Source organism: Pogona vitticeps, chromosome 2, assembly GCF_051106095.1.
Source record: "Pogona vitticeps strain Pit_001003342236 chromosome 2, PviZW2.1, whole genome shotgun sequence".
Lineage (NCBI taxonomy): Eukaryota > Metazoa > Chordata > Lepidosauria > Squamata > Agamidae > Pogona > Pogona vitticeps.
Window position 1 is genome coordinate 130,806,738 of NC_135784.1, and position 15,807 is coordinate 130,822,544.

At 42.0% G+C, this 15,807-nt stretch overlaps 1 protein-coding gene across 1 annotated transcript in view; it reads left to right on the top strand.

The window, feature by feature from the left end:
- LOC110075081 (myosin heavy chain, skeletal muscle, adult) overlaps positions 1–12,053 on the top strand; it is a 44,797-nt gene extending 32,744 nt beyond the window's left edge. The window contains exons 32-41 of the mRNA XM_078385941.1: positions 916–1,081; positions 2,292–2,416; positions 3,824–4,132; positions 5,058–5,261; positions 5,543–5,668; positions 6,842–7,012; positions 7,236–7,340; positions 7,570–7,665; positions 8,138–8,272; positions 11,936–12,053. Of these exons, the coding sequence (XP_078242067.1) occupies positions 916–1,081; positions 2,292–2,416; positions 3,824–4,132; positions 5,058–5,261; positions 5,543–5,668; positions 6,842–7,012; positions 7,236–7,340; positions 7,570–7,665; positions 8,138–8,272; positions 11,936–11,950 (1,452 nt within the window). The 3' untranslated portion in view covers positions 11,951–12,053. The remainder of the gene's footprint in view (positions 1–915; positions 1,082–2,291; positions 2,417–3,823; positions 4,133–5,057; positions 5,262–5,542; positions 5,669–6,841; positions 7,013–7,235; positions 7,341–7,569; positions 7,666–8,137; positions 8,273–11,935) is intronic.
- Positions 12,054–15,807: the final 3,754 nt, after the last annotated feature.

Sequence of the window (15,807 nt, forward strand, 5' to 3'; positions counted from 1 at the left end):
ATCCTTGACACATGCTTCTTGTAGCCAAGCTGCTGTTGCAGAACCATTTCTGGCACAGTATTCTTTTGAGCTTGTAGATGGTTGGCTCACATTCAAGGACAATTCGAGACTTGGGTCGCCCCTTGGCAAAAGCATCAGCTGGTAGGCCCTGTCCTCTATTGGTGAGCAGTTGCAGATGGCATTAATGGACTAAGGAGCAGCAGGTGGTGGTGGTGGGGGTGGGGGGCACTGCTTTAATTTCTTTCAGCATTCTGGAGTGATGCTATGTCAGGAAAGCAAAATAACAGCTGAACCCAGCTGCTAGATGCTTCTTGAAATGCTGGCCAGTTTTTTTAAAAATAACATCAAAGAGTTTTGTGGCCTATTACAGGCTAGCAGGTTTTATTTGGTATAAGCTTCCATGGGTTGCATCCTACTGCAACAGATGCGGTCCATAAGGATTATGTTGCTCTGAATGTGTTTTCGGTATTGGTTTTGTTTACCATTTTAGTGTGGCATTTGCTTGAGTCTTTTTTAAATGTTTCTGTACTTACAGTTTTTAGCTTTTAAATATTGTCTTTTACTGATGTAGCAACCTGAGGTCCTTTTTAAGGATAAAGGTAAGCTAAAACATTTTCAGTAAACATATGAATTGTATCAGATAAAATATGTTTGTCTTTAAGGTGGCAAAAGACTCATGCCTGTTTTTGTTGCAAAACAGCAATGTGGCTACTCCCTGGATATACATTTATATATTTTAAGCAGTATCCTAGGCACGCATCAACTGTGGGCTCTGTGACACTTTTGGAACCCTGGCAGATAATCAAGGATGATGCCACCTGCGGGTGCTGGCCCTCAAAAGTGCCCTGTCTGAAATCTAGGGCACAACATAATATTGTCTTGCTGTACTTCATATGCGTTGCATCTATTCCGTAGGTGTTAGCAGAATGGAAGCAGAAGTATCAGGAATGTCAGGCCGAACTGGAGGCTTCCCAGAAGGAGTCACGATGTCTGAGTACTGAAATCTTCAAAATGAAGAATGCTTATGAGGAAGTGTTGGACCAGCTCGAAACTCTCAGGCGAGAGAACAAAAATCTGCAGCGTAAGCTTCTTTTTGCCCTACAGTCCTTAGGGATGCAGTGCAGTACGGGCAGACACTTATAACCACTTTTCACCTATTTGGGTTTTTTTTTAACTTCCTAACCCCAGGTCAGTAGATCCTTTAGCAGATTCACAGATTTCCCCCTCCCCATGAAAAAAATAACAGCTAGCATGCTTTCCAGGGCAAAACAAAGGAAGGGAATTTTGCCCCTCCAGGCCGTGACATCACTATTTCAGATTATTTAGACATTATTCAGGAATATGATAACTTCCAGTCTGGGTACCGCAAAGCCCATGCTCCTGCCTGTCTGCTGAGCTTGAAAGCTGAAAGTATGGTTCACATGTAAGTTCGATGATTGCAGCATTAAACAATGGTGAATTACTTGTGTGAAGCAGGTTGTTACAGGACAAACACCACAGACAGATTTTTTTTCCTGATCCCTTCAGTGAAATTTTTTTTCAGCTGAGTCAATGATGAGCATGCACACATGAACCGGATTTGCAAAACTGATGTAAAGAGCTAAGCATCTTAAAATCTACGTAACAATCTAGCTAACACATCAGAGGAAACGTCCTTTCCTATGTGGGTTCCCCATGCTTTAAAGTCATTTACAGAGCCTCTGCCCCACATACCTTCAATGTAGAAAGCACATGTTGCTATTTCATAAATATTTCACTAGTTTGTCTTTTCTGTATTTTGTATGATATTTTGAGTTTTCTAGTCAGAAAAATTATTAATGTGTATAACCTTCCCTTTGAAAATAATAGGTCTTAAAGTACTTGAACTAATTGGATTATGTAATCTGAGCTGACACCAGTACGTCTGATAAAATCAGTGTAAACTGTGGGCTGCATCCACATTTAGGCATTTACAACCTGGACTATAGAAGTGGTTGTCCTCATGCTCCACCCACCCTCCTAAGAGCTCCTCCAGCCCCTGGAGATGTTCCTCAGAGGGTACTGCTGAATGGTGTGCCCTCTGATAAGAAGCATGAGGGAAGTCACTGATATTTTGATGAAAATACCTTTTGTGTACAGATCATAATTATAGCACAAACGTTTGCTTTGAACTGATTGGAAAAACTATTGGTTAAAAAAGCATGCATCTCATATGCTGCTGGAAATCTTATTGGACTGCACTTTAGTATTAAGCGCAGTACAGTATTGGTAATTGTGGTAATACTGATAAACTACTGGGTTTCTTTTTGCAGAGGAAATTTCTGACCTAACTGAGCAGATGGCTGAAACTGGCAAGAGCAACCATGAGTTAGAGAAGGCAAAGAAACAGATTGAGCAAGAAAAGTCAGACCTCCAAGCTGCCTTGGAAGAAGCTGAGGTGAATGTGGACTCTTCAGAGACTTCGTTCGCGGGGACTCTGCCTAGGTGGAACGCTCCTGCCCTCCAGCGGCAGTTCCCTGTCAAGTACAGACCAAGATAGCGCTGCTTCAAAAAAATGATTTCCCCATGGCCTCGCCTGAACTGATAGAGAAAACTCTGCCGCTATTTCACTGAAACATTGGGAGGGTTCTTACTGCCACCTCTTGGCTACACGTAGAATGCATGATTAAATTAAAAAGGCTTATTCACTCTGTTAGGAAGTGCTCCGGCAACCAAATCAAACTCAAAAATCTAACTGCATTTTCTCTGGAGTGATTTGAGGGCTGTGCCAAGCCAGCATCTAAAACACTGCAATGCTTAGGAACATTGCAGTGTATAATAGGGGGCAGGTCTTTCATTTTATCTTGATTTAAGGTCTGTCTTGTACTGCTGTTATTTTGAACAAAATAATTTCAGTACTGTATTAGGGGAAACAGTGATATTTCAGGGAAACTGGATGTGTTTGTATTTATTTATTCACAATTTTTGGATTCTGCCCTTGAGCCAATAAGGCTCTCAAAGTGGAATGGAGATGATAAAAAAACAACACACAAGATATTCCTTGTTTTCGGTATTCTAGGATGACTGGGCATCTTTTATCACCTTAGGGAGTTCTGCTTGTAACTACATGCAGAACACATCATCTAGTTTGGGCCTCACACCCTGGTTTTAAAGCTACAGAGTCTTTAGAACAACTAGCTTGGGATGGAAACATTTTAGAGAGGCAATGAGCCAAAGGTAGTTGCGTTTCAACAAAGCTGATGGAATGGCTCTCCTTCCCATCTTCAGCTGTGCCAAACAGCAATGAATAAAGACATAAGATTTTTATTTTATTTTATTTTGCCCTGTAATAGGCAACATAAAGAGCATCTGGAGCAGCTAGCATCAGACATTTCCCAATACATGTTGAGGGGCACAGAGTACACTGACAAACAGTAGGCGTGACACACTCACAAGGGACTGTTTCAGTGTAAAACACCCATTTTCTCAGGCTCACTTTGGTTCTGTCCATTCCACTTTATAGCCATTTAAGTGGCTTCCAAGTAACCTACTTCTCGAGGAACGTGGGTGGCTCTTTCTTTCCTTATTATAGTGGAATATAAGCAACTTATGTATTGTACAACCTTTTGGTCATTTTCATTTTATGAGTCAATAAAGCTAAATTTTCCTGTTTCCAGTTAGGAAGGGAATACAATTATTGCTTCCAAAGTGAAAATGCAGTTGTTCAATTATGTTTTGAAGATATATTTCTATGCAGAGGGAGGCCTGGAATTTTGAGGTTGCCCATTTTTTATTGTTTATATTGCTGTGTGTATTTTCACTGGAAGAACAGAACAAATAATTTTGTTGAACTGATTGTTTTTAGGGCTCTTTGGAACATGAGGAAGGGAAAATCCTACGCATCCAGCTAGAACTGAATCAGGTGAAGTCTGAAATTGATAGGAAGGTTGCAGAGAAGGATGAGGAAATTGAGCAACTGAAGAGGAATCACCAGAGAATGATGGAAACCATGCAGAGCACACTGGATGCTGAGATCAGGAGCAGGAATGATGCCCTGCGGCTTAAGAAAAAAATGGAAGGCGATCTCAATGAAATGGAAATCCAGCTGAGCCATGCCAACCGCCAAGGTGCAGAGACACAGAAACACATGAGGAACATCCAAGGGCAATTGAAGGTCAAATTGAAGTTACATCTTCTTTGGGTCTTACAGTGGTTTGTCTGGATTCATTTCACGATTGAGCAGGGAAGAGATTCCTCCAGTTCTTAGAGCAAATTCAGTTTCTGATAAGTTATTTTTGGCTGCATGCCAGTAATGGGTAGGGCCAATGGCAAAAGAGTAGGACCTAAACTACCAAGAGGATTGCAGTGCTTCTCGTTATCACTAGCATCTAACCCTTAGGAGGGTCCCCCCCCCAAACCTTTTAGAATAGGAAGAACCCCATGCAAAATCTGGGAATCCACTGAGGGGCCATAGTTACCTTCAGAGCTTCAGAGGACTCATCCAAGTCCCAGGAAATGCCCGTTTCTTCTCTAGGGCTGCAGTAGAAATAATGATGTGTGTTGAAAGTTTCTGTCTCGGGAGAAAGATTTTAAAATGAGAAAATCAAATACAGTCCTCACACTGAGCTGACTCACTCTGCCAAGACAAAATATCTTTGACCTAGAAGCAGTAAAGCAGCTCCCCTGTTGTTGAACCAGCCACTATGTATATGCTTTTGAATTTTATGAAACCCTTTCTTGCGTAATATGTATTCAAACTAAACATGAAAAAAGTCTCCTGATTTGTTTGAGAATTTGACTCTCAAGTTGCCATTTCTAAACCAAGTACTTAGGTGTTATATAAAAAATCTATTAGCCACAGTGATGTTAGCATTGTAATGCTTCAACCTTTTTTTTAAAGCGATAGGAAGTTTTAAGCAAGAATCATGGATATAGGGTTATGAAACAACTGGCTCCTCTTATTTTTATCCAGTGTTTATCTATACCATACCCATCCAACCTCTCTAATTTTCAAAAGCAGAAAATGTGGTTTTTAATTTTCTCTGACAAAGAACGGCATCCCTGATATTCTGAAAGAGTATTTTTTTTGTATATCGTAGGACTCCCAGATTCACCTGGATGATGCTCTGAGAGCCAATGATGACTTGAAGGAACAACTGGCAATGGTAGAGCGTAGGAACAATCTAATGACAACTGAGCTTGAGGAGATGCGAGCAGCTCTGGAGCAGACTGAGCGCGCTCGCAAAGTATCCGAACAAGAGTTGGCCGATGCCAGTGAGCGTGTGCAACTTCTGCATTCCCAGGTATAGACTCACAAAGGCCATGGAGTCTCACGTGTGTAGAAGGCCAAATAGTTCATTCCGATTATTACGAACTAAATAATCTCTTATTCTCCCCCCCCTCCTTTGTCCACCTTACTCCTAGATTCTCTTCACTTATCCAAAGGGAAATCTAACAAAGCACTCATGCATCCCTGCCCAATATTCTTGGTTTTGTAGCATTAATATAGGCTGGTGTTTCCATGGATAACAAAAGCTGCTGCAGCAAAATAAAGAGATATCTGAGCTGTCCTTTGTGCCCACAGAACACAAGTCTTCTCAACACAAAGAAGAAGTTGGAGGCGGACCTTACTCAATTCCAGGGAGAGATTGAGGATGCTATCCAAGAATCACGGAATGCTGAAGAGAAAGCCAAAAAGGCAATTACAGATGTAAGTACCCTGGCTTGTGGGCAGCCACCTGGAAGTGTTTTGTATTAACACGTCAATACTTAAGTGTTATCCATCTGGCTGTTGATTTTTCCACATTTGTTCCTCCAGTTTGGTCTCTACTCTAACAAAACGATAGTTTCTTCCACTCGAAGAGGAAAGGAAAAGTCCCTTTCAGCAATGCTGCTGCTGCTTATCTATTTTCCTTATTTCTCGCCAGGCTGAAACTGGTTCGTCCAGACAAACCTCCTTCTCCTAGGATGTATAAGTAAAGCAGGAAGGAACTTACCCTCAAAGCTATATTTGGCAATACCACTTTGAAGAAAATCTTGTACAAAGGCCTCCTGTGTCCCTAATCTCCATGGACCTTTGGTCATTTGTGATTATACCCTGTGGTTAAGAATGCCTCCAACCACACTTTACTAGTGGATTGTTGGTTTCTTCTCATATTGTGTAAGAAATGCAGTCTTGGCCTAGCTATAAGTCTAGAGGGAATTGTCTACTTCAGCCTTTGAACAAAGGTCTTGCTATTTTCAGGAGATTCATTTGATTTGATGGTTGTTGTGGGTTTTTTGGGCTCTTTGGCCGTGTTCTGAATGTTATCCTTGTTGGCCTACAACTCCTGTGAGCCCCAACCATTGTGGCCAGGGTAGGCAGGCTAGCCCTACATTAGGTCCAATGAGGCAGTAACCTTGTATGGGATCCTTCTGAATGTGACAGATCTGACATTCTGCCTCTACACCACCATAAGAGGGGCCATGGTGACCTTTCCATCTGTTGTGTCTTTTGTTGCAGTCAATAAACAATAGTCATACTCAGCCAACAAACCAAGCACTTTTTACCCTTGCACAACAGGAAGGAACTGTGTGCTCCAGCACATGAGGCATCATAATCTCTGCACCTGTCTGTCATAGGGTAAAGCAGCAGAAGGAGATGGCATGTTGAAAACCAAAGGCAAGCCTACTGGCATAGTTGCCAGAGGAGGGAAGGAAGAGTAGGGCATGACAGCCACTACATGCGTCCAGAAACTGGCTGTTTCAGTCATCCAGGGGATAAGAATGTTAGAACTAACCAGGTTTGGGGACCATGTGATGGGCAGTAAGCAACAGCCGCCGCTGTCCCAAGAACTGCCTGGAGAGGTACTTACAGCTACCATGTGGGTTTTTGTCTAATTAGGCAGCCATGATGGCAGAGGAACTGAAGAAAGAGCAAGACACCAGTGCTCACCTGGAGAGGATGAAGAAGAACCTGGAGCAGACCGTGAAGGACCTGCAGCACCGTCTGGATGAGGCAGAGCAGTTGGCACTAAGAGGTGGCAAGAAGCAACTACAGAAATTGGAAGCCAGGGTAGGTATGCCAACTCGGTGGGGGGGAGGAGCATTCAACTAACTATATTGCCTAAAACTCTGGAGAAAGGCATGGATTTTGACATCTTACTAATATTAAATGACATATTTTCAAAAATGGGCCTCCACAACTGATTTGTTTTTCCCAGCCACAGGGCACTATAATAATTTTCCAGAGATACATTGGTTATAGTTTGATCTCTTTATTAGAACAATCTGTTTAGGTGCATGAGTTGGAAAATGAACTTGATGCTGAACAGAAACGAGGAGTTGAGGCTATCAAAGGAGTGAGAAAATATGAGCGGAGGCTGAAAGAAATAACTTACCAGGTAATACTATCTTCTCATATTCATTTCTTCTTGCATTTATTTCTGGTATTTATTTTCCTACCATGACTTATAACCCTGTTGGAGGTTGGAAGGCAGAAGACCTTCAACAAAAGGGGGATGCTTAGTTTTTCTGCCTTTGGCTCTCTGGAGGATAATCACCCTCCCAAGTCACAACTGTTAGATCCTTGCAGTGTGGGTAGTGTGTGCATTTCCTTTACATTCCATGTAGGCTGAAGAAGATAAGAAAAATGTTTTCAGGCTCCAAGACCTGGTGGACAAGCTGCAGCTGAAGGTGAAAGCGTATAAGAGACAAGCTGAGGAGGCTGTAAGTGCCCAGATCTCAAATATTCCCTGTCAGGCTTAAACGTGGATTGTCTAAATGAGCAGAGAACAGTAAAGAATTCCTAGAAATTTGAATTATTTGTATGCTGTCACCTTTGTGAGCAGTACCAATATAAACTGTGAGATATTTTCACCCCTAGTCCCACACTCTTGCAGTTAGAAAGAAGACTGCCAGAAAACCTGGAAAGATCAGAATTGACTTGATGGCATGTAATTAATATTATTTTAAGAATAACTCATCAGATTACGGGTGGTAGAAGGATGAAGCTCATGGCTGGGGCTTCCTCACACAGCAGAAGTCTGATATGGTGTAGGTCTGCATAGTCTCTTCGCCAACCATGCAAAGGCAAAGGAAGTTTCTTCCACAGCCAAAGGTATCCTTTGAGGAGCTGGGCAGTTCAATCCTCATATCTAAAAAGTATAGCTGGTCAACCCATATGTTTGTGTCATGGCAGGAAGAGCAGGCCAACGCAAACTTGTCCAGGTGCCGGAAAGCTCAGCATGAGTTGGAGGAAGCAGAAGAGCGAGCCGACATTGCTGAATCCCAGGTCAACAAGTTGAGGGCCAAAAGCCGTGACATCGGGGGAAAGGTAATGGGCTTGCTGGAGTGCTGGGGAAAAGATGCTGCAGATCCAGGATATCTTTTCAGCTGTCTTTTGTTGATATTTCTCTATTGGCATGCTCACTTTCCTGCCTAGCTCCTCCAAAGCACAGCCTTCCCCTTACCATTTAACATCTGGTACTTCTTAGTTGAGAAGGGAGGATGAGGAGAGACATTTGTGATGCAAGTGTAGTCTCTGTGTTATAAATTATGACTTCAAGACTGCAGTCCTGTACATAGCTTACCTAGGACAAACAGTGCATTTGGTGGGCCTTTCTTCTAGGACAGAGATAAACGAACTTCAGTGGGGCTGAGAGCCATTTTTCACATTTCACATCAGCCTGAAATGGGTTGAGCTAAAAGAGTAATTTATATGTTAAAATATGTGGGAGCAATTGTTATTCCTTGTAAAGGTTGCAGTGGTGCTTTGATAAACGAAAATGGGTGAGGTTTTTTTAAAGTTTTTTTTTTTCAAACTGAGAGGGCCCTCTTTTTAGTGGCCAAACATTTTTTTTCAAAAAATAAAAATAAAAAATAATTTGGGGAGGGTTGTGTGGAGCCCCTGTCGTGCTCAGGGACACCGATATATGGGGAAATTGTCCCACAGAAGGCATATTGGTGTTTCCTGAACATTTTCTTGTGTTGGACACAAACACCGGATGCTCAGTTTTAGATAAACCAGAACTGGGATTTATTGGCACATTATACAAAGAATTATCAACGTTGAACTTGTCAGTAGTTTTGTCTCTCGCTGCGAACAGGTAAAACGAGGGTGTCCATAAATCTTGTAAGAATGGGTTATAACCTGATTCATACCAAGGACCCTTAACGAAAGGATTAGTCTCTACATGGTCCCGGCTGTCAACGTCCACTTCTGTCCTCATCACGTCCCTCTGGATCAAAGGGGTCGATTTCCTCTGCATAGGGGTCCCATGGTCCAGTAAATACCTCCTCCGGCGAGCCTCCTCCAGATGCTACGCTCGCCTTTCTCCTTCTTCCCTTTCCACCGCCTCTTTTTCCTCTCTCAATCGTCTCCCCCACTCTCTGGCTTCGGACTCCCCCCAATATGACGGCTTGGGAGGCAGACCTCATCTCCTTCTGTAATCAGCCTCTTCCCAAGGCACTCTTACTTTCTCACACCTCCCTGTCCATGGGTCCTCTACCCATATCAACTCCCAGCCCCTGGGTACTGCATCCCGTTCTCCTTTTATATCTGCATTTCCCGCCTCTACCAATGGTCTTTCTCTCTCTCCAGTTCCCGCCTTTTCCGATCCTGTTTGGGTGGCCACTGAGAGCCTTGTCATACCCCATTCTAACTCACGGGTATCTATTCCCTGGTGCCTGACCACGACGCGGGGAGTTGTAGTCCCTGTCTGGGTCTCCTTTTCCTTTCTAGGGGAGGACGACACTCCGGTGAGAGCTTCAATCGCCTCGCCTCGGGTCTCACATTTCTCCTTACATTTTTTGGAGAATGAGATCATCTTTGAACCCAAGTTGTCAGTTATTCTAGGATCACAGCATATGACACTATTGTACACCACTAACCTATCTGACACAGCATAATGTACTTTAGCTGTCAGTGCTTTTCCAGTTTCCTGACTTGCATTTTTGACATCCTAATGAGGACCTTTCACATTCCTTGTAAATAAGATAACATGCCCGCTATTATTACCTGCTTTCCTACTACATATTTTATCCCATGAGCAAGGACCTCAGTATCGAAGTGCAAGATCTGGAAAGCTCTATAACCCCCCTTTACCCTGTAACTTGATGACAAATTTAGGTGAAATATTATCAAATCCAATAAGAACTTATCCTCCAATATGTTTGAAATGGAGAGTGATAGGATTTGTACACCTGCAATAAACAGCTGGAAAGCCTTAACAAATCTCAGGGGAGTTGAAGTATGGATAGATTTTGTAAATCTAATGACAATAATTATGGGTGTCTGCAATGGGGAAGGGAGGAAGTCACCTCCCCTAATGAGCCACAGTCCTTGATTTCTCATGTTCTTTTTTTTCCTTTCCTTTTTTAAAAAAGACTGTAGCCCTCCTGGAATTTGAGATACAAGGCAAAATGTGCGGGCACTGTTCTGCCTAAGTGGTTTACATGAAATGGCTATGCTTTGCTCCCTCCTTTTGACCTTTTAGTCAATAAAGGAAGCCATAGACAATTATTAATATACGCTTTATACAGAGAAGGAACTTTCTGGGTTCATTTTTATTCTGGACTTCCTGGAAGAAAGAGCCATTGTTTCCCTCCCAAAAATAATTCATTAGTACCTGTGTGTGGTGTAACTGTGATGGGTGTGTCTACCTGTGTACTCTCCCTGCAAAATATAGCAGAAAAGACACAATTTAGGGTGCAGTCAGACTGTGGGAAAGGTGCGCGTCTGATTGCACCAGAAAGTGTCACTTTTGAGTTCTCTTTAAGCAACCCTTCTTCCTTTTTGGGGAATTGCTTGAACCCAAATAAGTAGTAGCCCTACTGCTGAGCCAAAAAAGGTCCGGCTTGGGCACGGATCCAGGTCAGGCTGGAGCACTAATCTCTATATGTCATTGACTGTGGGAAAGAACACACCAATCTGTGCCACAAGTGGTCCAAAAAGCAAGTTTTATGCCTATGTGATCACATCCTTAGTTATACTGCAAAATTAGTACTTTTCATATTGAAAGCTATAGCTCCCCTCCCCCAATTTGCGAAGAGAGTGTGGATTACACCAGCCATGCAAAGTAGTTGGCTGTCATGCTCATTTTTTCTTAGGGCTGATAAAAGTTACCAGTTCACTCTCATGATACTTTGAAGGAGAAGAGAGGTTGGGAAGAAATACATGTATTGGGAAGTGAGAGTTGTGCTGTGAAGTTAACTGCAACAGTAGGACAATTAAGAGCTGGAGGAGCTTATCAAGTAAATCAGCTCTTTTACTCGATAAGGGACATCCACTGAGAAATACAGTAGAGGGAGGGCTAGAACTATGGCACATAAATTTCTCAGAGGTTACTTAACAAAAATGTCTGCAAAAGGCCCTTTACAATAATTGAAATCATGCTCTCTGGTGCCCTTATTAGCATAGGCTTCATAACATTACCTGGTTACTGTATACAGCACTGGTTCTTAACCTTTGTTGCTCAGATGTTTTTGGACTGCAACTCCCAGAAGCCTTCACCATCAGTTCTGCTGGCTGGGGTTTCTGGGAGTTGCAGTTCAAAAACACTTGAGTAATAAAGGTTAAGAACCACTGGTATACAGTGTCACAGATTTCTTTTCATCTCAGAGTTGAACAGGAATTGTGTTTATACTGGCATCTCACAGCCCTGGCATATGCCTGAAAAGGATCTTTGTTCCATTCTTTGCTGTTTTTATTTTTTTTTAACTTTTGCTTCCCCTCTATGTTCTGCCTCTGTGATGTGAAGATCAAGTCAAGGCAGTGTTGGCAGAAGTCTCAAATTTTGTGTGTGTCAGGGTGGGGAATTCTCTCAAACCAAAAAAAGAGAGGGTGGGGTGGGGGTGGGGGAAGGTAATCAAGCAGAAGAGTTCCTATTTTTCTTCCCCATTGTTATACTCCTATTATACTCTTACCTCCTACATTTGTCACATTCTAACCATTCTATTGCCTCACCATCTTCAACAAATTTATTTCTTTTTTATACAGAAATCTGAAGAATGAGGTCAGCCTGGCAACACTGATTCCACACAATGTGGAGTTCTTCATCTTGGTTGATGTAGATATAAATTTTCTGACCTGAATAAAAATACATTTGGGCAGCAAAGTTCAGTTCTCACTATTTAATGTTATATTAGAATTAGAAAAAAAAAACTGGTGAAAAATGGTGGCAAACCCCATAGGAATGTGGAGATCAAACACAAGAATGGAATTCTAACTGAAGAAGAGTCCCCAGTATTTGTGTATGAGTCTCTATATTTTTTTAATCAAGGGCCAGATACCTACATAAGCTAAAAAAATAACTTTCTGGCTGAAATCCAGTAGCATAAACCTATACCACATAAGACTTATGACATCAATAGCTGTGGCCGTGTTTTCCCAGGAAGTAGAAGTTTCTGAGTCCCCATTCGCCCGCCCCCAATTCGTGATCTCCCTTGGCATCCTTTTCATTCTAGGGAAGGCACTGGCAGCAAAGCAGTGGAGGGATCATTTAATTTCCAAAAATAACCATCACTGGTAAAATCATCCCACCAGTATTAATTTTCAGAAATTAAAGACACCCCTCCACACACACACACATACACATACACCATTCCACAGAGTCCCAACTGCTTCCCCAGGGACAAAAGGGATCCCAAGCAAGCCTTCAGGGACCCTCAGGGTGCGGGTGGGGATCAGAAAGTTCAATCCTGAAAAGCAGCCACAACTGTTGGAATTCTCCAAAGCATGTTAAAAGGATAGTTGTCTCAGAGGGTTATCACTGGAATATAAACACTGTCCTCCTTTGCACATCCAGTTTTGGATGAACAAACAGCAAAGGAGATCACATTGCTAGTGAGAAGACATTATTACAGCCACAAACACATGACCAGTGTCTTATTTGTTTCACTGTTTTTGTTTTGTTTAATTTTATCAACTGTTAACTGCCCAGAAGAGTGCATTGCACTTTATAAACTAATGAAACAAACAAACAAACAAAATAGTAAGGCCCTAGAAGTCAGTGTGAATAATAATGGGCCATCCTGAGCACTCCCTTTAACATCATTTGATAGGCTGGTTTAGGCTTGGAACACTGTCAATCTCTATTCAAACAGTTTTTCACAATTCAAGCTGACAATTTAGAAATGTAGCTACTTTGGGGTTAATTAATAGTAGTATACATTTGCGAATACCTATTTTATTTTTCTGTTTGTTTTTTTCTTATTTCATTTATGTTCTGCACTTTCAATTAAAAGTATCCCTAGGGTGGCAATTGCAGGCATATTGAACTAGATTTAACAACTTGAGCAATAGAACAGAACGACATCATCAATGATCAATACTGGAATAAGAACAACATTGGCAAGCTGGTTTTAAAAAATCAATCAACATTTTGAAACGCCTTGAAAAAAGTTTGTGGACATTCTTAGCTGAAATCTGCCACTGATCAGCCACCATGGGTCCTAAGAGACAACTTTTGCTGGGTTCTAAGGGCCAAGCCACATGTGCATATTTTTTTCATAACTTGGGCAGAAGAGTATGTTAAAGACTACACACATTAACATTTTACTGCATGATGCATTGGAATGCATGTCAAATCCATGTGACTTTGGTGAAACTGACCTTCATATAAATAAATAAATAAATATATTGTAGTCTATTTAGGTGCTTCAATTTGTCTACACATTTAAATACAGTTCTGTCGCATTTGGAGGCTCTAATCATTGTTCAGACCTCTGGATTTTTGTAGCTGCTAGAAAACGAAAGCAGTAAATCAAACATAGCAATGCAGGATTTATATGTCTAAAGCCATTTGTTATGACTTGGAGTGAAGAATATTCCTTGTTGTGCTTTTGTAAACAAGAAACACATGCTGGTGAGGAGAATGGCCCCAAACTCCAGAAATTCAGAAAACATGATTTGGAGCCTTGCACTAGAATTGCTTACATCTTGTATAGTCGCACATCATGCATATGCACAGGCAAGAGCAAACCCTGACATTCCCCAGACACCATGTGCTGAAAAGCCCTTCTCATAATTAGACTAATAGGTTTATGATGATTATGTGTGCTAGTTTTAGGAGTCAACTTCCTTTAGATACATTCAGGGACACAACCTCTGAGCATGCAGGAGTGAGAAGAGCTAATCCCTGAATGAAAGCCGCCCAAATCCCGAGGAGGAAGTGGTATTTAAATGGCTCGTAAAAGCTCCCAGAGCTATTTTGGATGAGGAGTGAGATGCTTCTCTGCGGCTTGCTGTGCCTTGAACAAGAGTCAGGAATGACAATGCGTTTTCGCTATGTAAAAATGTCTCCCATATGCAGAGCACCAGATGATGAAATACATAGACATTTAGTTCCAGCATCATACTTGGCAATCTTTCTTCATGATACATTTGCACTTTGAATCTAGGAAGAGCCCACAAGAGAGCAACCCAGCATTTACGTAAGTGCTAAGCCAAAGGGGATGAGCTACATATCACAGCAAACAGGTATAAAGATCCCATTGATCTGGAGGGGTGCGGATGGGGGTGGGTGGGACTATGAACTTCTGGATTGCTTGTGTACTGCCATGCATCTCACATACTACATGGACCCTTGATGTGGAACATAAGGATTTGGAAGCCACCTTGAGTCCCAATTCTGAGAGGAAAGTAGTCTCTGAATATAATAACAAATAATAAATTTGTTATTAAGTTTGCTGTCCTCTGAAGATGCCGGCCACAGAGACTGGCGAAACGTCAGGAAGAACCACTTTCAGAACACGGCCAAGAAGCCCGAAAAACCCACAACAACCATTAGATCCTGGCCGTGAAAGCCTTCGCGAATACAATAAATATATGGTCACACTGATATTCAAAAAGCCAAACTCACTTGCTTTTTGCTTTATTTTTGCCCAATGAATTGATATTTCATAGGACTGAAGTACTGTATTACCAAACTATGCCAACAATGTAGCATCTTCTAAATATTTTCAGAGTAATATAGTTTGCATATGTCCAACTACCGAAAAATTCCCCAAGGTGAAGGCTCTTTTTTGGGGCAGCAGAGCTTCCTACATCCTGAGTGCCAGGATGGTATAGTGGATAGAATGTCTGACGATCACTAAGGAGAACCTCAGTTCAAATCTCTGCTCAGCTATGGAAACTCACTGAGAGGTGGCAATGGTAAAACCACTCCTTAAATATCTCATATACTTTGGAAATTCTATTAAGGTTGCTATGAGGTGGATACGACTTAACAACATGTAACAAACCGAGCTTCCTAGGTTCATCGCGGTGTACAGTTTTGACCAGTTAGGAAAGGTGAAAGGAGGTGTAGGAAGAGGCAAGTAAAAAAAAAAGTCTAATCCCTGTCACCAGAGCACAGAATGCTGTCCTCTGAAGATGCCGGCCACAACCTTCAGAACAGGGCCTAAGAGCCTGAAAAAAACACAGCAACCAAAAAAAAAAAAGAGTCTCAAGCTTTTGCTGATGGGCACAAGACTGATGGTGAGTTCGCAGCCTATGGAGAAAAGCCGAAATAAATCCTATTAGAGTTCAAAGGGATATAGGTGTCTTTGCACAGCGGGCAAAGTGGGGCCATTAAGCCTAAGGGTGAAATCCCATTGGTTCAGGTGAAGAAAGTTCAGTCCTTAAGATGTTGACAAAATACCACTCCCATCACACCTCATTACTGGCCAAACAGCTAGGACTGGTGAGAACAGGAGCTTAACATCTGGAGAGCCACATGTTCCCTAACCCTGCGTGGAAGAAAGCTTTCACCTTACACCAGAAAATGTATTTGTTAGGAAATCCTGCTTTTGATATTGGTCTACTGTTCTCCTCCATAGTCATCTAATTGAGAACCAGCCATTTGTTAAGGCTTGCCAAAATCGCCCCCA